General features: G+C 40.8%; 1 protein-coding gene across 4 annotated transcripts in view; it reads right to left on the bottom strand.

The window, feature by feature from the left end:
* The window catches only part of DOCK4 (dedicator of cytokinesis 4), a 434,929-nt gene that overhangs the window by 149,850 nt on the left and 263,517 nt on the right, over nucleotides 1-21,562 (bottom strand). For all 4 annotated transcript variants that reach the window (XM_086692336.1, XM_086692356.1, XM_086692348.1 and 1 more), the window contains exons 14-16: nucleotides 13,832-13,956; nucleotides 12,847-13,009; nucleotides 7,195-7,301 (exon numbers count right to left, since the gene is read on the bottom strand). In XM_086692336.1, the coding sequence (XP_086548462.1) occupies nucleotides 7,195-7,301; nucleotides 12,847-13,009; nucleotides 13,832-13,956 (395 nt within the window). The remainder of the gene's footprint in view (nucleotides 1-7,194; nucleotides 7,302-12,846; nucleotides 13,010-13,831; nucleotides 13,957-21,562) is intronic.

The following is a 21,562-nucleotide window of genomic DNA, read 5'->3' as shown; positions in this document are numbered from 1 at the left end:
AAGCAGACACAGTTGCAGGAGGAAGAGGGGACATTGGGAGGAGCAGAGTCTCCAGGGAGTCAGGAGGGAGGAAGATCCTGAAGGAAGCAGGTGGAAGAATGACCCTTGGAGAGAAGGAGCCTTGTCCCGTCATCTGAGACAGGATGCAGGAGGGAAGGGAAGGAGGCAGATAAGCCTGCAGGTGGTAAAGGAGACAGCACAGGAAGTGAGGCAAGATCCTGTCCGACAGCTTCTGTCTTCTCTGCTAAGTAGAGGGAAGTGGTGTGACAGGCAGAATGGTGCAGTCTTGCCAACAGCTCTCATGGGGGCTGATCTGGAAGAATTCACGGTGAATTGGGAACAGCCACCCTTTCTAAGCTGTGTTCCCACTGTCAGAGCTTCTCATGTCTCTCTCCGCCTTGACTACGACGGTTTCATCAACAAAGAAGTTTTAAATTTTATACAGTCAAACTGACAACTTTTTTTCTGTACTTGATTTCTAACCTGTGAGCCATTATTAGGAAAGCCCCCCTTACCTGAATATTATAAAATGTTCAGTCATATTTTTAAGGCTTTTGTAATTATTTTTTTTTTTTTTTTTTTACCTTTAATCTGAAACTTGTTTTGTTAGAAGAAGCAAGGTAGCTCTTTTGCTCCAACACCCATCATGGTCATCTCATCACTACTTATTAAATGGGCTATTTTTTTTATTCAATGATTTGAAATCTCCTCCTCCTCCTATCTTCTCTACTTTTTCTAAAATAGTAAATTCAAGACTGCAATTAATCAGCATGCTGTGTGCCCTCCTGCCATGGGAGAAGGATAAGCATTATGCTCATAATATGGTTTTACAATCATAAACTCCAAGTGGCCTCAGGCTGAAAGTGAACTTGCTGGCTCAGTACTATGAAAAAGAAAACCATGGCATCAACTAGACTAAAAACAAAAGTTGTTAGAGTTGGCAAGTATCCCACACCTCTTCAAATAAGCAACACTGAATAACCCTAATCATAAGACAACATAGCTACTTATGGTTCTTCTATGGAACTAATGCTTCCTGATGGGTCTACTCAAAGTAGGTCTGCCCAAAATTAGACAACTTACAGACATCATCCCGGGTCTCCTTTGTGGTTGAGGAAGATCACTGGGAACACCTGTCTTTTAAATTGCTCAAGCTCAAATAAATGAATTTTCCTATGCCTTATGGATCGGAATTCTAAACACGCCCATAAAAATTTGTATAAGGGCTTGAGCAGATTCAAAGCTCTACTTCTGAGAAAAGTTTTGCCCTTGCCAGCAGGTCCATGACAGGCAACTGGTATCAGAAAAAAAGTGGTTCTCTGTCTGGAAGTTGGTACCAGTTGAGCTCCTCAATGCTTCTGCGGAGAAGCAAGCTCCACTCCCTGTCCACCTGGCATTTTAGGTGTAATGATGTCTCTAAAAATCAACTATGAATCTTGGTATTATTCATACTCATTTAGAGGAGTCAACCTGGACTTGACTGGACACTTAGCACCTGCCCCAAAACACTGTCTGACCTGTAGGTGTGAAAGCCCATACTTGATATGCCATATGAATGTGATCCATTCTTCTATATATTATTAGGAAGCTGGAAGCTCAGTTTGTTTTTTTTTTTTTAATTTTTTTTTCAACGTTTATTTATTTTTGGGACAGAGAGAGACAGCATGAATGGGCGAGGGGCAGAGAGAGAGGGAGACACAGAATCGGAAACAGGCTCCAGGCTCTGAGCCATCAGCCCAGAGCCCGACGCGGGGCTCGAACTCACGGACCGCGAGATCGTGACCTGGCTGAAGTCGGATGCTTAACCGACTGCGCCACCCAGGCGCCCCTTGGAAGCTCAGTTTAAACGACCTTAGCCCTGCCTTTTCTGGGTCAAGATTTAATGTTACACAGAGGCAATATCACAAACACTCATACAAAGTACCATTAAGCTTTTTGGAAAACTGTAGCTAAAGACATTGCCTGTCATATATCTTACATAAAGCACCTCTCACCTAATGGTGAGATAAACAGATCATTTTAGTTCTAGTACACTGAACTCTATTTGTTTTACTGACTTCTAAATGGAAGGAAAATTTCCAAACTCTTTCTATGAAGCCAGCATCACCGTGATTCCAAAACCAAACCAAGACGCCACTAAAAAGGAGAACTATAGACAAATTTCCCTGGTGAACACGAATGCAAAAATTCTCAACAAGATATTAGCCAACCAGATCCAACAATACATTAAAAAAATTATTCACCATGACCAAGTGGGATTTATACCTAGGATGCAGGGCTGGTTCAATATCCCCAAAACAATCAATGTGATTTATCACATCAATTAAAGAAAGGACAAGAATCATATGATCCTCTCAACAGATGCAGAGAAAGCATTTGACAAAATACAGCATCACTTCTTGATAAAAACCCTCAAGAAAGTAGGGACAGAAGGATTGTACCTCGAGATCATAAAAGCCATATATAAAAGACCCAACACTAACATCATCCTCAATGGGGACAAACTGAAAGCTTCAGGAACATGACAGGGATGTCCACTCTCACCACTGTTATTCAATACAGTATTGGAAGGCTTAGCCTCAGCAATCAGAAAACACAGAGAAATAAAAGGCATCCAAATCGGCCAGAAGGAGGTCAAACTTTCACTCTTCACAGGTGACATCATACTGTATATGGAAAATCCAAAAGATTCCACCAAAAAACTGCTAGAACTGATCCGTGAATTCAACAAAGTTGCAGGATATAAAATCAATGCACAGAAATCAGTTGCATTCCTATACACCAATAATGAAGACAATAGAAAGAGAAATGAAGGAATCGATCCCATTTACAATTGCACCACAAAAAACATAAAATACCTAGGAATAAATCTAACCAAAGAGGTGAAAAATCTATACACTGTAAACTATAGAAATCTTATGAAAGAAATCGAAGAAGACACAAAAAAATGGAAAAATATTCCCTGCTCCTGGATAGGAAGAAGAAATATTGTTAAAATGTTGATACTACCCAAAGCAATCTACATATTCAATGCAATCCCTATCAAAATAACACGAGCATTCTTCACAGAGCTAGAACAAATAATCCTAAAATTTGTATGGAACCAGAAAAGACCCCAAATAGCCAAAACAATCTTGAAAAAGAAAACCAAAGCAGGAGGCATCACAATCCCGGACTTCAAGCTATACTAGAAAGCTGTAATCATCAAGACAGCATGGTACTGGCACAAGAACAGACACTCAGATCAATGGAACAGAATATAGAACCCAGAAATGGTCCCACAAACGTATGACCAACTCATCTTTGACAAAGCAGGAAAAAATATCCAATGGAATAAAGACAGTCTCTTCAGCAAGTGGTGCTGGGAAAACTGGACAGCGACATACAGAAGAATGAACATGGACCACTTTCTTACACCATACACAAAAATAAACTCAAAATGGATGAAAGACCTCAATGTAAGACAGGAAGCCATCAAAATCCTCGAGGAGAAAGCAGGCAAAAACCTCTTTGATCTTGGCCGCAGCAACTTCTTACTCAACACGTCTCCAGAGGCAAGGGAAACAAAAGAAAAAAATGAACTACTGGGACCTCATCAAAATAAAATCTTCTGCACAGCAAAGGAAACAATCAGCAAAACTAAAAGGCAACAGAATGGGAGAAGATATTTGCAAATGACATATCAGATAAAGGGTTCGTATCCAAAATCTATAAAGAACTTATCAAACTCAGCACCCAAAAAACAAAGAATCCAGTGAAGAAATGGCCAAAAGACATGAATAGACACTTCTCCAAAGAAGACATCCAGATGGCCAACTGACACATAAAAAAAATGCTCCACATCACTCATCATCAGGGAAATAAAAATCAAAACCACAATGAGATACCGCCTCACACCTGTCAGAATGGCTAACACTAGCAACTCAGGCAACAACAGATGTTGGCAAGGATGCGGAGAAAGAGGATCTCTTTTGCACTGCTGGTGGGAATGCAAACTTGTGAAGCCACTCTGGAAAACAGTCTGGAGGTCCCTCAAAAAGTTAAAAATAGAACTACCCTACGACCCAGCAATTGCACTACTAGGTATTTATCTAAGGGATACAGGTATGCTGTTTCAAAGGGACACATGCACCCCAATGTTTATAACAGCACTATCAACAATAGCCAAAGTATGGAAAGAGCCCAAATGTGCATTGATGGATGAATGGATACAGAAGGTGTATATATATATATATATATATATATATATATATATATATATACACACACACACACACACACACACATATATATACATGTGTGTGTGTATATATATATATATATATATATATATATATATACATACACATACATACACACACACACACACACACACACACACACACACTGGAGTATTACTTGGCAATCAAAAAGAATGAAATCTTGCCATTTGCAACTATGTGGATGGAACTGGAGGGTATTATGCTAAGTGAAATTAGTCAGAGAAAGACAAAAATCATATGACTTCCCTCATATGAGGACTTTAAGAGACAAAACAGATGAACATAAGGGAAGGGAAATAAAAATAATATAAAAACAGGGAGGGGGACAAAACAGAAGAGACTCATAAATATGGAGAACAAACTGAGGGTTACTGGAGGGGTTGTGGGAGAGGGGATGGGCTAAATCGGTCAGAAGAACTAAGGAATCTACTCCTGAAATCTTCGTAGCACTATATACTAATTTGGATGTAAATTTAAAAGAATAAATTAAAAGATATTCAATTAAAAAAATAAAAATAGGGGCGCCTGGGTGGCGCAGTCGGTTAAGCGTCCGACTTCAGCCAGGTCACGATCTCGCGGTCCGTGAGTTCCAGCCCCGCATCAGGCTCTGGGCTGATGGCTCAGAGCCTGGAGCCTGTTTCCGATTCTGTGTCTCCCTCTCTCTCTGCCCCTCGCCCGTTCATGCTCTGTCTCTCTCTGTCCCAAAAATAGATAAACGTTGAAAAAAAAAATTAAAAATAAATAAATAAATAAATAAATAAATAAATAAATAAATAAATAAAAATAAAAAATAAAATAAAATAAAATATTTTGTCTTTGGGGGCACCTGGGTGGCTCAGTCAGTTAAGTGTACGACTTTGGCTCAGGTCAGGATTTCACCGTTTCTGAGTTCGAGCCCTGCATCAGGCTCTGTGCTGACAGCTTAGAGGCTGGAGCCTGTTGCAGATTCTGTGTCTCCCTCTCTCTGCCCTTTGCCCACTCACACTCTGTCTCTGTCTCTGTCTCTGTCTCTGTCTCTGTCTCTCTCTCAAAAGGAAATAAACATTAAAAAAATTTAAAATATTTTGTCTCAGTATTTTATTTTACTTTTTCAATTTTTAAGTTTATTTATTTATTTTGAGAGAGAGAGAGAGAGAGCAAGCAGGGGAAGGACAGAGAGAGGGAGAGAGAGAGAATCCCAAGCAGGCTCCTACACTGCCAGCACGGAGATCTAGGGGGGGCTCAAACTCACAAACCCTGAGATCATGACCTGAGCCGAAATCAAGAGCCAGACTCTTAACCGACTAAGCCACCCAGTGCCCCATCTTTGTATTTAACACTGTAAGCTTCTTTAAGTCACTTTTCGAAGTAGAGGGAATAGAAGGGACAGAAACACAAGGGACTTAAACTATTTTGTTAGCTGCTATATTTCCAGTACCTAGAATAGCGACTGTCTTGTAGTTTGTGGTCAGTAAATTCATTGAACAAATAACTAGAAAATGAATGATTAACGAAATATGCACATACACATGCATGCACATACCAGGGGAGGCTGCCAGGTTGTTGTGCATCATCCCTCATTTTATTAGCAATAATCCAAACGTGAAGAAAGTTTTTGTTTGTACTCCTTCATTCATTCAATAAATCTTTGTTGCACATCTACCATGTGCCAGAACCCCTGTGACCCAAGTTGTCATTCTTGAGGGACTCATAAATCTATTGGAGTAAACTGAGGGAGCATCAGACAATTATGGGACAATATTATGAGTACAATGATAAGACATGTGTGCAGAAACCCTGAGAACTCAGAGGAGGGAAGTTGACCAGCTAGAAACACAGGGAGTAGGGGCAGAGAGTGATGACCATTCTTCCGATAAAGGTTGTGGTCAAGGTGAGCATCCAAGGATGAGCAGGTGTTAACTACAGGGAGAGGGAGAGGAAGAGAAGACTCCAGGAGTGCCACTGGCAGAGGCAAAGCAGAGAAAACCAACAGCTAGTGGGGGAAGGAACTAGAAGGAGCTGGATGTGGCCATGGCATCAAATCCAGGAATGTTGAGAGGTGAAGCAGTAGGGGGTTGGGAAGCCTTGCACAATTCTGAAAAGCCTATGATTTATTTTCTATGAAGTCAGGAGTTTTTCAGGGGGTTAAATTGGGAAGTGGCCTGGTCAGACGTACACCTTAGATAGGTCACCCTGATGGGATGAAACCTGGAGACGAGACGCAGGTGGGCAGAACCAGTTAGCCCGGGTATTAACTGATTAGTCTGGAAAGTCATGTGATCACAGAGACAGAGAAAGGCGAAGGAGAAATATTTTGGAGAAAACTGTATCTTTTAATTCTTTGTTTTATAGTTACTAGTATTTCTATTCTATACTTCTTCATTACTAGTATTTTTGGATAACTTCTAATGAGCTCTTGTTTTGTGAATTTTCTTTTTATTGCCTACTGCTGTATACTTTGTTCCCAAAGCTTTTATGACAATTCTTGATGCACAGAATAGAAAGTAACAACCGCTAAAGTTGTTATGACAAAGAACTGCCGATTCTCTACTTGCTTGGTGAGAGCAGAGGATAAGAAACACGTAATGATGACCCTGCTAAATTCACTCCTGAGGGTATATAGATCTAGATCCGAAAGCATGTATGCAACGGAAACTTTTAAAAACTTATTTGTAAGGTTATTTAATCCTCTCAGGGCAACAGAAAGGACTTTAATGTCAACACATAGACTTACCCACATATGTACACCTAAATTAAAAAAGATATAAATCATCTTGAAAAGAGGTTTTAGGATCACACAGAATACAGAGACAATGCCTTAAAAAAGATACGCTCCTTGCTAGCAATCTTCCAAAAGAGTATTCTTTTCAGTCATTTTTTTCTCTTTTCCAGAGTGGTAATAAGATAATGAATTAATAATTCAGGCCCATCGTCAACATCTGACTGACATTACCTTATGCACGATGAGCTCATGAGTGCCATCTGGAAGAGTCCTACCATCTTCCTGCATCAGGGGGACGAAGGAGAAACCAAACAATTTCTTCTCTCCTTTCTCCTTTGCTGTGAGAAAAAAAAAAAAAAAAAAAGAATTATTTGCTTCTTTAAGCGCCTATTTACAGACCTGTATTCGGATTCACAGATTGCCAACAGGTGTGATCATCCAGAAATACAATCCACATTCAGCAGCTCCCTATACACAACAGTAAACAGCTTTTCTTAGGAGACCTCTATCTACAGGAGCCACCTTTCAACCCATATTCCTGCCCCATAATCTCCAAACTATGCTGCTTGACTAATTTTCTTCATGGGACTCTCTGAAATCATGTTTTAAAAAAATTTCTGGATTGCCTATTTTTTCTCATCACATCCTCCCCTCTATCCCCAGGTGTAAGCAGCACCGAGGGCAGGAACCTTCTATTTTATTTTATTCTGAGCTTGGTATCTCAACAAGTACCAAGAACATAGTAGATTCTCAGTACGTATATGTTAAATAAATGAAGAAGTGAGTGAATGAATGTGAAGTTCAATGTTTTGCTTACTACTTGGGCAAAGGTAGTTTCTAAGCTCTGCCTTGGTCTATAAAAGAACCTTCCCTATGTCCACCTGTGTGAAGACAGCCCTATGGAAGCTACCTCCTTGGGATCTTGGACGTGCTGGAAAACAAAATGAATTGCAATCTATAGTTTAAGAAGAGCTTATTGCAGGAGTATTCTGGAAGATGGAAATGAGGCAATGAGGTTTTCAGATGCCCAATGAAGAATTACAATGGCTGGAAAGGTCAAGTATCATTGGCAATTATTTGTAGAGAAGGAAACTGAGGGAAAATGAGATCACATGATGTTGGGTAACCTGCTCTCCATCTTGAGTACCATTCCAATTTTTTCCAACAAACTTCCATTTCTCCAAAAATGGATAAAACATTCAAAGAAACTGGTTGGTTCAAGTGGACTGTCTCCTTGTATTTGGATGTGTAGGGAGGAGTTCCAGGGCCTTGCAGCCTATCAGGGGCTGGATGGTTATTCTTTCCCACTCATGTGTGCAAGTGGAAAGTTATACTTGATGGAAGAGTCCAGCTTTGGAATGAGGATTAGAGCTAGAGGAGTGAGATATGGTGACCCTGAAGTTCAGACAAGAGGCTTTAGTAATACATCATTTCCTCATGATTGCTTCTGGCATTCAGCCACAGGGGAGTGGGGCACCACACAGAGAATAGTAATTTTGCCTCTCCAGTTTTGGCCTCTAGCATGGGGGCCCCCCTGAAAATGTGATTATAGCAAAGGATTTTCTTTTAAAGTTATTAATTTCAACCCCATAAAGAAACTGGGAAAATATCAATGTTTTTAAAAGTGAAATGAAAAGCACAGTGAAGATCTCTAGGATGAGATTTCTACATCAATGAGAAAGCTGGCTACGTAACTCATGATTTAGGGGAGAACACATACTGTTAAGTAATTTCCTAAGTTTATGTCACTATCTTTTTGGTGTGGTTTTTGGTATTCAATTTGGAAGGCTAAAAAGATTCTGTGAATGAGTAAAATTAGCAAAGGTTAAGAAACACAGCAATAGTTTCCCCAAATATGCCTTGTTATAAAAAAAAAAAAAAAACAACCCTAAATAGCAAAGTTTAAAGTACATGGTCTTCTGTCCCAAGTTACTAGATCAGCATTAATAAATTGAATGGATTATTAGGCACAATATGATCCCCTTTCACTAATGAGGACCCTAAGTTCATCGATTCTACCTCCTAATTTTGCCAATTCATTTTTTCTAATACCCCAGCTCCAACAATTGTGCCCAGGGACCTCAGATTTACTGACCCTCTCTCCGCGCCCATCAGCTCTCAATTCCCATTTCTACACCCCACCCTTCTAATCACTTAGGATCCCCTCAACCAGCTACTCCTCCACACTTCCCATTATAATATTGTGGGTCAAAACCCAACTTGCACTTACACCTATGCCAGACCGATCTCACTTAAATTAATGCACATTAACTGCAGATGGACACTTAGCTGGGAAAACCTTCCACATATTTCTACCCAACTCACTTTTTCACTTTTCTAGATGGTGATTTCATCCATCCTCTTCCCTTCACAAGCCTCCCATACCTCACCCCTTCCCTCACTCTGAGTGGATGCAGAGAGGACTCCCACATGTTCCACCGAGGAATGCACCTGCTTCGGCTCTCCGGCACCATGCCTCCATCGTCCACTCAACCCAGAGCGCTGGACCCCATGCTCCTTTAATGCAAGGGAACTCCTCCTACACTTGTCCCATCTCTCTTCTACATCATCAGTTTTCCATCTCTACCAGATCATTTCCGCCAAATATGCTTTAGAACTCTATCTTAAAAAGAAAACGACAACAACAACAACCCTCCTGTGACCCCAGTTGCATTATAGTTACTATGTTACTATCTCATATCTCTGCTCTCTTGAATTCTTTCTAGCAAAGCTTCTGAAAAGATTTGTCTGTACTTACTGCCTGCCCTTCCTTTCCTCTATCTCAATCTTGGACTCACTCCTGCCAGACTTTCATCACCACAAATCCACTAAAACCACTTGTCAGATTCAATGACTTCCATGATGCCAAACAGGGTGGTAATTCCTCTGTCCTCAACTTAATTATCATTGGCACCTGACATATCAGATCAATTCCCCTCTTGAAAATCTTTTTTCAATTAACTTCCTGGATTCTATTTCTGGATTCTCCTTCTACCTCACTGGCTACTCCCTCTTAATTTCCTTAATGGCTTCTTCTCATTCTCTCAAGATCTAAATGTGAAAGTACCCCAGAAATCCACCCTTGAACTTGCCTCTGCTATCTAAATTTACTCTTTAGGAATCCAATTGCATCCAGTCTCATGGCTCTGAAAATCATGGGCATTGGTGATATGCTGGAGCTGGCCTGTACTGGCTCACAGGAGATGACAGTGTGCATCTATCCTCAACTCCAAGTTCAGTGATGGTCATGTTGGTAGCTTGAATTTAGCCATGGTGGGAGCATTTACTTGATGGAAATCAGCAAATACTATAATTCAGGGCTCTCCTCTCCCCCAGGCCAAGTGCTGGTTATTAAGTATTTACAGCACAACAATGGGCCCTGTGTTGTCCTCAAGTTTGTCTCCAGCTTGGACCTCATTCAACTGTCTATCTGACATCTTTAATGTCTAAAAGACTTCTCAGATTTAATATGTAATATTTGGGTTTTGCTCTCCAAAAAGATTCTTCCTGTTGCCTTCCCCCACTTCATTAAATGATCACTTCATTCTTAGGCCAAAATCTTCAGGGTCATCCTTGACTTTTCCCCTTCCTTCACATCTAGTCTATCAATAAATCTGCAAAAAAGAACTGGCCTACTACCGTCCTAATGCAAACCACTTTAACCTCTTACTTGGGGGACTGCAAAAAGCCTCCTACATGGTTTTCTATTCCCACCTACAACCTCTCATCTCAAAGCAGCCAGGCTTATCCTTAATCTAAATCCTCTAATGGCTCTCCTCCCTGCAAACAAAGTCCCAAGTCTTCCCCATGACTTAGAAGACAATATGGGATCTGGCTCCCCTGCTCAGTCTCTGGCCTCATCTCCAAACTCTCCCAGCTGCTCATTCTGGCCTCCTTGCTATTCCTTGAAAATGCCAAGCAGGTTTCAACCTTAAGCGTTTTGTATTCACTGTTCTCTCTGCCTGTAATATTCTTTCCCCAGATACCCAAGGGCTCATGCCTTTATTTCTTTTAGGTTGCTGCTGATACATCTCCTTATTAGAGAGCTCCTTTCTGATCAGTCTTTGTAAAATAACAATACAGCATCATCACTTTCCAGCACCTAAATCCAATATAATCTTCTTTACTGCACTAATCACTACCTGGTATAGTATGTATTTATTTGCTCAGATATTGTCTGTCTCCCCTTTTTAGCACAAAAGCTCTATGAGAGGAGGTATTCTGCTATGTTCACTCATGTATCTCCAATGCCCAGTAACGTGCTTGACACATAGTAGGTGTTCAGTAAACATGCGTGTCATGAATAAAAAATACTTTTTAAATAAATATATGTATACAGAGAAATATCTAGAAGCTCATGTGATAAAATGATTGCCTGATTATTCATAGTTGATGGGATTATGGGGATTTTTCTTCTTCATGCTTGTGCCATTTCTTCTGAATTTTAACAATCAATATTTAAAAAAAACAACACTGAACAATGTTTGAAGTACAAGGACAAGAGGACAGATGTAATACGTTCTACTGAAAATAGCCTTTATTTCATTTTCCAAGTTCTCTGTCTAAATTTCTCCAAATGCTTTCTCCCTTTTTTCTCAGTTCATCTTTACTTTCCTCTATCATTTTCTTACCTTAAAGTTCAAAGTTCCTATGAGGCTCAACTGAGAACTGGTAACAGGGATTGGGGAAGGAATGCTATGGCACCATTCCAAGTGCTTTATGCTTTCCCCCTCCAAGTCCTTTCCATGACACTCCTCTGGGAATTTAGAAGAATGTTAAGACCTTGCTAGTCAACTCCCTACATTCTAAAACGTCCACAAAAGCAAAATTACTGGAGCTTCCTGAGCCAATTCCAAAAACATGCCATCATCCCTGCAGTGGACAGTCCTTCTCTTCTCTCTGAATCCTGGTGTACTACACAGCGCTCAGGTGAAGTCACCGCTCATCTATCGGTATTGCCCCCATTCATTCCAGACTAAAGAGGAGTCTGCTGCTTCTCCAATAATGTGACTCTTTTGTACCTACCATGTATTACACTGTTCCTGAAGCAAGATTCACCAGAACCTTCTCCAGTCACAATGTACACTTCTGGTAGTGTCTAAGACACATTTCAGGGACACAGGGATACCAGAAGATCCCTGGATCTTCTGGGGACTGGAGCGGGCCAGGAGTAGGGGCTTGAGAGGAGAATTAAAATAGAGATGTCAAGAAATGACAATTTTAGGGATAGCAATGTTCACATGGGCAAAACCTATAACATCTCTACATCTTGGGTTTTTTAAATCTGTAAAATGAAGCGATTACTTCATGTCATCTCTAAGGCCTATTCGGACTGACATTACTAGCCTGTCATTAGAATACTGTCTGAGACTGCACTGTGATGCAGGTATATGCAAATCAGATATATATCTGAGCCAATCAGAGGCTTTCCTAGGCACTTTACAGGCCTAGAAAACTCCTCCTGGGTTCCCCGGAGGTGTCTGAGAGCTGGATGAGCTCTCTGCTGGAGAAGCAGCAGGTGGGTCAGGACTGCCCCAAACACCGTAAGCCAGACACGTTTTTAATGCCGTCTCCCCTTTCTAATCTTTCTAGACTATGAAAGTGATCAACTCATTTTTATGAAAATGAACACCTTAAGAAGAACCCTGTAGACTTCCACAGGTATTTTTTCCTTCCTTGTCCTTCCTGTGTGTTTCCACAGACGTTACTGGTTCTTTGAGAAGAAGTGAGCCCACTCACCTTTCAGGACTCCACTCCCCTTCATTTCTCCCTCTCCAGGGTCTCTGGTTTGTCATACTTTCTGCAGAGTAGCCCACGTGGTCACTATAGCTCAGTAAGGACACTACCCCCACACAAGAGAGCCAGCCCCAAGAAAACACTTACTGGAACAATGCCGAAATTCAAAGCGGATGTGTGCGCCCCTGAATTTATCCACAGGAATAGGAAGTTTCAGCAGTTCGGACCACCTGGGACTGTTGTTATGATAAAGCACAAAGGAGTGGTACTCACTAGCTGGCGGCTCTCCAGAGCCGAAGGAGATAAAATCCTAACAAAGGAAACATGCAGGTTAAAGACAGCTTCAATGAAAGATTATTTGAAAAACAGCAGAGCAATTGCTTTGCTCTATCTGCCTGCTCCCCAAACAGCACTTCATGTGGGGCCTCCCTGGGCCCTCTCTGTTCTACACTTGCATCTGTTAGCAGGTGTGTCCACTTAGTCCCCATGCACGTCTCCCAGGGCCTCCGGAGCCAGGGGTGGACCTCTGTGACAAGTGCAAGATGGGCAATTGCACGCCCAATTTGGAGTTCAACTATGTGGCAAAGTCCTCAGCCTGCTGCAGTCACAAGCCTGTTCGGTGCCTCCCTGAGAAATGCACACGGCCTCCCTGAGGCTCACGCGAAACACTCCTTCCATTAAGGACCTGCTTCTATCACCCCAATCATCAACAGCACCCCATTCCTCAAGCCCTGTCTTGACCAAAATGAAAACAGACAGGATTCAATGTAGTAGTTTTTATTTTTTTTAACCAGTCGCCCAAGACAAAGTGTTCATCTCCAAAAGTATGACAGATGAAAGGGGAAGAGTGGGGTGATACTAAAAATGCAACATTTAAGGAATAGCTGCTCCGAGGAAATTACTGCCATGATTCCTTAAACAATCAAACTGTAAAAGCCTTTCTGTTCTTCTACTGTCTCTTCTGGAAGGTATTTCAGTGATTTAATAAAAAAGGAAAGAAAACTACCCTGGGGTGGAGAAGAAACATAAGGTGGAAAAGACTGTAAATCAGAAGTTAACCAATCACATTAAAGATGAACCCCGAACACTGATGTGGAATTGTTTTACCAGAAAGTACCCACTATCCACGTACCTTTAAGATCTGGCCACTACTCTCCACAATGAACATAGTGACTTCCACATTTCTGGCCACGCTCTTCCCTCCTTTTTCAAATTCACCCCTTTCTATAGTGATGTACAAATCATTCCTCATTTCACCTAGTAGGAAAATTAAAACCATGTTTTTAGAGATAAATGTTTCTGTGACTGTACATGTGTATGTATAAATATATACATATATATTTATACATACACATACATAAATATATATTTTATACATATATAATATATATATATATCTTGTAAGTATAATAAAGTACTCTATCAATAAAAACTTTAGTTCATAAAATGAACTGCTATAACATACATATAAAGTAAAATATATTATATTTACACTTTTATAAAAGGGTCCCCACCCTCATTGCTAATACCCAAGAAAAGTAAAGGCCAGCCTCTGCCAGTCTGAAGTTGCGACACTGAGAATGTACATTTAGGAGGTGAATACAGGGACGAAGAATGAAGGTGTTGTCAAGTCTCACCATTTTTCAATATTTCCCTCATTTCATTTATGAGGTGTGATTACAAAATGACAGCCTAGCAGGGTGGCTCAAAGAAGCCAGTCTCAATACTTTATAGACACAACACTTAGAGTAGAAGAAATACCCACATGGAATAAAATGACAGGACTGCAAAGGGTAGAGTTACAATTTAAATCTTTTTCTAAATTCACAGACAAAATGATCTCACTGCTGGAAGAATCCAGGTTAGGCTTTATGAACACAGATGTAGAATAATTCAGTTATGCAAGACAAAGTTGGCTTGCTGTTCCTTACCATCAAGCTATAAAACAAATAAGATCCAAACTGCCATATTCTATGAACACATACACCAATTTTTTTTTTCTCAATTGGTTATTTATAAAACTTACTGCCACAAGAAAAAAGAAATTTGATGCCAATGACCAAACTTAGGCAAACACACTGACAGCATGCTTTTACCTTTCCTATGAGAATTAGATTACGGGTAAACAGCGAGTGAGAAAGAAGTAAACACAATGTTACCAGAAAGTTTTTGAAGATAAATACTGGTAAGTTTGGCAACGCTGAATTCACTTTTACTTAATATAGCTTTCAAACATTAGAAGAATCAAAAGCAATATATATATTTTTTCCTAGTAAAAAAAACCTTTCCATAAAAAAAAGCAGATCACTAGAAGAAACATCACCACACAAGTAAGCTCACAAAATTGGGAGATTTTTAAGACTTCCTGACAGCAGTGTGTACAAGAAAGTACCCTAACTTTCAAATCCATGGGGGAATACCAGTGTGACTGGTCACCTTCCTCCATTAAGACAAACTTTTGATGATGGCATCATTTGCCAGTGACCTGGACTGACCAGGAAACAGATGGGACATGAAATAGAGAAAATAAGTAAGTCCCATAAAGGATGAAATCTAAACCACCCTTTATAAAGAGTATGTAGAAAACACAGTGGAAATAACTGATACAGTGGTCTCTGGCTTATGAATTTCTAGTTCTCTCATACAAATCAATTTGGGGAGGCAATGAACTTGGAATTCCAGGAGAAAACCAATATATTTCAACACATTTAAAATTATATCTGTGTGCTTTGTAGGTTTTTGTTTGAACCACCTCTCTTTTTTTTTTTTTTATTTTTTACAAAGTGGCCGAGTAAATATTTTAAGTTTGCTACTTAAAAGACTACTACTACACACACATACACACCCTTAATAAAAGTGCATTTTAATGATTTAACAATACCATTACAAAATGAATAATGCATTCACAAACTCCAGCCTCTAAATCAACCAATTTGAACAAAATCAAAATAGGCCTGATATGCTACTGGTCTGCACATGTGCTATTTCAACACTATGTTTGGGAAAAAATTCTTGACGATAGTTCCCCCACTAACAGATTCGGCAAATAAAAAAGCAACACTCAAATCGAGGCAGATTAGAGCAAAATATGTCTGTTAACAATAGCAAAATTCCTTTGCTTCTTGGAGTAGGTGACACATAATGAGTAGCTCTGCTCTGTGCTTACAGACAGACTAAAACATACAGTGGTTGATGGGAAGTATGGCTACAGGGGTTTCTACTTTAGGAATTTCTCATAATGAGTAATTAGCTAGTCCAAACCACACGGGGCTTAGCTGTCCTGCAAAACCAAGAAGAAGTGTTTCCTGCGAAGGAGACTTCCACTCTCATCTCTTGGGAGGAAGGGCAACTCTGACTTTATCAAAAGCAAGAAGGGATGAGGGAGGTTTGTAAGGTGACCTGTTTTCCCCAGTCTGTAGGCTAGGCCTAAAGGATGAATAGGGGTGGTGGAGAGATTAATGTGTTTCCAGAGCTATGAAATTCTTTATCCATGTACCCACCACATGCCAGATATTATTCTAGGCCTACGAGACCCAGCAGTGAACAAAGCAAAAATCCTTTTCCCACAGAGTTTAGATTCCAGTAATAGGGAGGTCTTTAATACAGAAGCCAAATATATAGTATGTTGCATAATAACAGGAAGTTCTGCGGATAATAAGACTAAGAAGGGGCACAGGGAAAGCGGGTGTTTCATGACAAAAGACGTCACTGAGAAGATGAGAGATGTGAGTAAGCTATGGTATATTTTGGCAAAGAAGAAAAGTTGAAAATGGCATGAGCTTCCCAAACCAATCCATAAAGCCTGTTTAGCTTACACCATAGCTGGATTCTTCTATTTCTTCTGAATTCAGAAGCGATTGTGAATTCAGATAAGCCTAAAGGATGTAGGGTAAACAGGAAGATTAGATTAAAAGATCTGGACTCAAGTCTCTTTCTCTCTACTGTTTGCTCTGTGTGGTATCCATCTAGATGGGGTAATATAAACCTCCAGGCCTCAAGTTTTTGAGTTATTAAAATGGGGGTGGGGTAAAGACAGGGGCGGGGTAAAAGAGGTGGTAGGAGGGACAAGACTACTTTGTTATGTTACACTGTTTCTGTGACTTACGGAAGAACTTCTGAAATACAACATTCATAAATTCAAACACTTTAGGCACATGCTTTACTTTTCTGGTCTTTAATGGTCATTATCCCTGCAACCTTTTCCTCTTTTGCAAACCTTTTAGCCTCAAATAAGATTTCTCTGAAAAGGGAATACACAACAAGGAGAACATTTCTCCTGGATGACATTCTACATATGTCTCCCCAGGAATTCTGCAGCTTGCTATGTTCCAGTACTGCAACGTACCGTATCTTGCCAAAACGTGCAGAAGGATAAAGCTGAAACGTGCTAATTAAAATCAATACACCTGAGGTCAGCTCTGGAGAAAACTAATAAGCCCAAATGCTGTTAAGAAAGCATCTTGGGTAATTAAGAGAGAAACCATAAAGTGAGTATGAAATGGAGTCATAGCACTAGTGTGAAAAGCTATTTTCCTGACAATGTTTATTAACACCTTGCACCTCTCAAATTTAATACTCTGTAAATTTGATGTGCATAACACCTGTCTCTGTTTAGTAGGCCCACTGGCTTTGCACGTGAAGGCTTCGCATAATATCACTGTAGACAGATAAATATAAGGCCACAACAATGGGAACAAATTCAAAAGAGTTCAGTGATTACAGTCAAACGGGATCGATTTATGGCTTGACCTCAACAGCCAAGAGGTTTCCATTATTAGCTGAAACCCTGATCTTTGATTCTATGCTGGGAATGCCATGGATAAAGCCCAAGCTCGCCACATCAAGTAAACTACTGCACTCAGCCACAGGCTAGCCAAGTGCCTTAGCTGGGCTGGATACTTGTTAATATTTATGGAACTGGAAAAGTTCCTGCCCTTCCGTTAAAAACAAATCGACAAGTGTCTGAGACGAGGGGTATTTCATGGACTGAGATTATGACAATGATGACGACGGTGGTGGTAGTAGATAGATGGTAGTTCCATCCTTCGCCAAGTGCTATACAGAGAACAGCTCATTAAATTCTCACATCAAGGTTAAAAGAACGCCCTATTTTTCCATCTTACAGATAAGAAAATAGGTGTATAAATATTTTTTTTCAATGTTTATTTATTTTTGGGACAGAGAGAGACAGAGCATGAACAGGGGAGGGGCAGAGAGAGAGGGAGACAGAATCGGAAACAGGCTCCAGGCTCTGAGCCATCAGCCCAGAGCCTGACGTGGGGCTCGAACTCACGGACCGCGAGATCGTGACCTGGCTGCAGTCGGACACTTAACTGACTGCGCCACCCAGGCGCCCCAAATAGGTGTATAAATATTAAGAAATGTCCAACATATTCTAAGTTTACATTAAAATCAAGTATTTTCAGCATGAAAAAATGTAATTTAACAGGGTGACAATGGCCATCAAATAACCTAGTGTAACTCAGCTTTCTTCGCCAGAAGATCAGTGCCTTAAGAAAGGAAGGTATCAGTCCTACTCTGCTCTGTGTTGGTCAGATCAGACTTGAGGCACTGATTTCAGTTCGAGACACCAGCTTTACAGTACAGGGACAGACACAGACGGCATCATCTGGACCATAAACAATACAGAGAAAGGACTCAGAGCCCATCAGCGGAGGGATGAGGGTGACAAGAGAATTAAGTGAATTTAAAGATGTTGAGGTTTCAAGCAGAAAAACTCAACCGAATAGATAGAAACTAGTCCAACACCAAGAGGTCATTTTGAGATCTGTGTTCTCGGGTCATTATCAATATTCAAGTTATGTGCCAGAAAACCATCACTAGGAACCTGAGGGAGAATCCATGCACTGGATATATGGCTGGGCTGCATGGCCCTTCAGGTGTGTGGCAGGCAGAATAAGGACACCTCCTGTACCCCAAAGAGATGTCCAGGTTCTAATCTGGGAACCTGTGAATATGTTGTTACCTTACACAGCGAAAAGGGACTTTGCGGTGATTATTAATTAAGTCAAGGATCTTGAGATGGGAGACCTTCTTGGATTATCAGGGTAGGCTCAAAAGAATTATAAGGGTCCTTATAAGAGAAAGAGGGAGGGGCACCTGGGAGGCTCAGTCAGTTAAGCGACCGACTTTGGCTCAGGTCCATGACTTGCGGTTCCCAAGTTTGAGCCCCGCGTCAGGCTCAGTGCTGACAGCTCAAAGCCTGGAGCCTGCTTCGGATTCTGTATGTGTGTGTGTCTCTCTCTCTGCCCCTCTCTCACTGGCACTCTCTCTCTCAAAACTAAAAACATTAAAAAAAAAAAAAATGTAAAAGAGGGAAATGGAGGCAGGAGGGCCAGAGACAGAGAAGGCGGTATGATGAGAGAAGCAGACATAGGAATGATGTGGGGGCCATGAGGCAAGGAGTGCAGGCAATCTCTGGAAGCTGGAGAAGGCAAGCAAATGAATTCTCCCTTACAGCCATCAGAAGAAATGCGGCCCTGCCGAAAGACCTGGATTCTAGCCCAGCCAGACCTGTGCGTACTTCTGATCTCCATAACTGCAAGATAAGACTTTTGTGGTGTTTTAAGCCACCCCTCCTGTGGTGATTTGTAAGAGCAGCTATACAAAACTCATACATATTGTATTATGTATTACCATGTATTATGTATGCCAACTATACCCAAGATTCTATCACTTAATGATATCTTCATGGGTGAGGGCAAGGACAGGACAGGAACCCAGATAACTGGAAATCAAAGCAGACAACAGAAAGGGAAAATTTATGGATGGGCTGAAAACTGAACTTTGGATTTCTCACATATGGTGCATCTTCGGTGAAACCTATCAATGTTTTTTTCTCCTTTTTGTGTCATTCTCATTTTTGTTTTGCCTTATTTTAGGAGAGTATTATGAGGTATTGAACTTTTATGGGGGGTAGCTTTTCAATTTTTGCTGACTACTAAGAAAATAATGGCAAATGCTATAATAGCATCCATGATAGTCTTGCCAGAACAGTGTTGCATAAAGACAGGAGTAGAGATGGGCTGTGGTTCCCTGATGCCCACGATATTCTAGGACAAGGGTATCTGGTAGGGCCAGCTGGGGAAAGTCCTATACCCTTGTGTAATGGGGCCTGTAAGCCTCAAACTTTTGGAGGTGCCAGCTCCTCCACCATTCTGATTTGGGGCTGGAATCCCACCTCAGTATAACCCGGATGATCCTTAACCTCCACCTCTTGCATCGCCGTGGAATTCATTGGTTGAAAGTCCACAACCCCCTCCTCTAGCATGATCATGGGGTTCAGGTCTCAGGCAAGCGGTTACATGCGTGGAGGTCCAGTGACTTGGAGTGAGGGGTGGTGAGCTTTGGTTAGATTTAGGATGTATTTTTAAGGAAGTTCAAATTATATCACACTGGTTCCCACCTGCTTTTGCCAAAAGAAGGCTTATCTCAGGCAGTCCCATCTACTGATATGTCTCTGTCAATAAGTGATAAAGAATAACATTTATACTTGAAAGAACAGAACTTCATATCCCCTTAAACACGAGGCAAACATATACACAACATTCCTCTTATCCCAGTGTGCAAATCATTATCTAGTCAGCTTTGACCAAATAGAAATTTGACTTATGTGATCTATCACCTAACACCCAAAGAAAAAGGAGGCTTACTCTGAATGACACTTGAAAAATAAACAAATAAATCTTGAGATGAAGATCAAAGCTACTACCACTGGCAGACATTTGAAACCTGGGTTCTGCTAATTGTTTTCAAAGTGAGCCTCTACCTTCCAAATTTCAACCCCTCCCTTTCCCATCACTCCACAACTTTTACTCAATTCCTTTCAGGGTTAGGAGCTTCAAAGATCTCCTACGAAGACTGAATTTACCCTAACAAACAATGACAGCTTAATCAGTTGATACATGAGAACAAGTTTCCAAGGGAACAATGCATAAATGGGGAAGACAAAGTCACGAGGCAATGATGAAAGCAATGATCATGTTGCCTAAAAAAACCATAAACTCAGTCAGAATGGGCCTTCAGGCTGGGGGAGGCACAGCTTGACCTTCCATGACATTCCTGACACATCAGCTAGCTTTGCTCCAAAATGTCTGGTGGATGGAAACTTAGTCCTTCCCGATATTCAGCAGTGGCCCAGGTCCTACTCTGCACAGTCTGTTAAGACATTTAGAGGCAGGCTGTCCAATACTGTAACCACTGCCACATGTGGCAGCTGAGTACTTGAAATGTGACTTGGCTGGAAATAAACGTGCTATAAATGTACAATATTCACCAGCCTTCAGGGATGGAGGGTAAAAAAGAAAGTGTGAAATAACTCATTAAAAATTTTTTATATGAATTACCTATTGAAATGATAATATTTTGGATGTGGTGGGTTAAATAAAACATATTATTAAAATTAATTTCAACTCTTTGCTCTTACTCTTTTGAAAGTGGCTACTAGAAAAGTTAAAATTGCATTTATGGCTCTCTAATTACACTTCTACTGGAGAGCACTGATTGAAATATTTTTGCTGCTCTCCCCATCATGGGCCCAGAGACCAGACCATGGAACTTTCTGCAGAATTATTTGGTTTGTACGTAGCAGTGATGGAGCTTCAAAGAAAGTGACTTATATTCTTTGAAAACTGGACACCATAAGAAACAAAGTGCTGGATGGCCAACGCTTAACAACAGGGAAGGGTCATGCAGCTTGAAAGCACATGGCCAGATCACCTCTTCACACTAGGTGACATCTTAGAGACGTGCCCCTACAATAGCCAGACCAAGGGGAGAGTTTCTGCTTCTGTGTTTTCCCAGTTCCAAAAAGAGTCTGGCACTGATTACATCCTATGATCCT

This window comes from Puma concolor, chromosome A2 (assembly GCF_028749965.1).
Source record: "Puma concolor isolate L17-30 chromosome A2, mPumCon1.1.hap2, whole genome shotgun sequence".
NCBI lineage: Eukaryota > Metazoa > Chordata > Mammalia > Carnivora > Felidae > Puma > Puma concolor.
The sequence above is the reverse complement of the archived record's forward strand: the minus strand, read 5'-3'. Positions and strand labels throughout refer to the sequence as shown.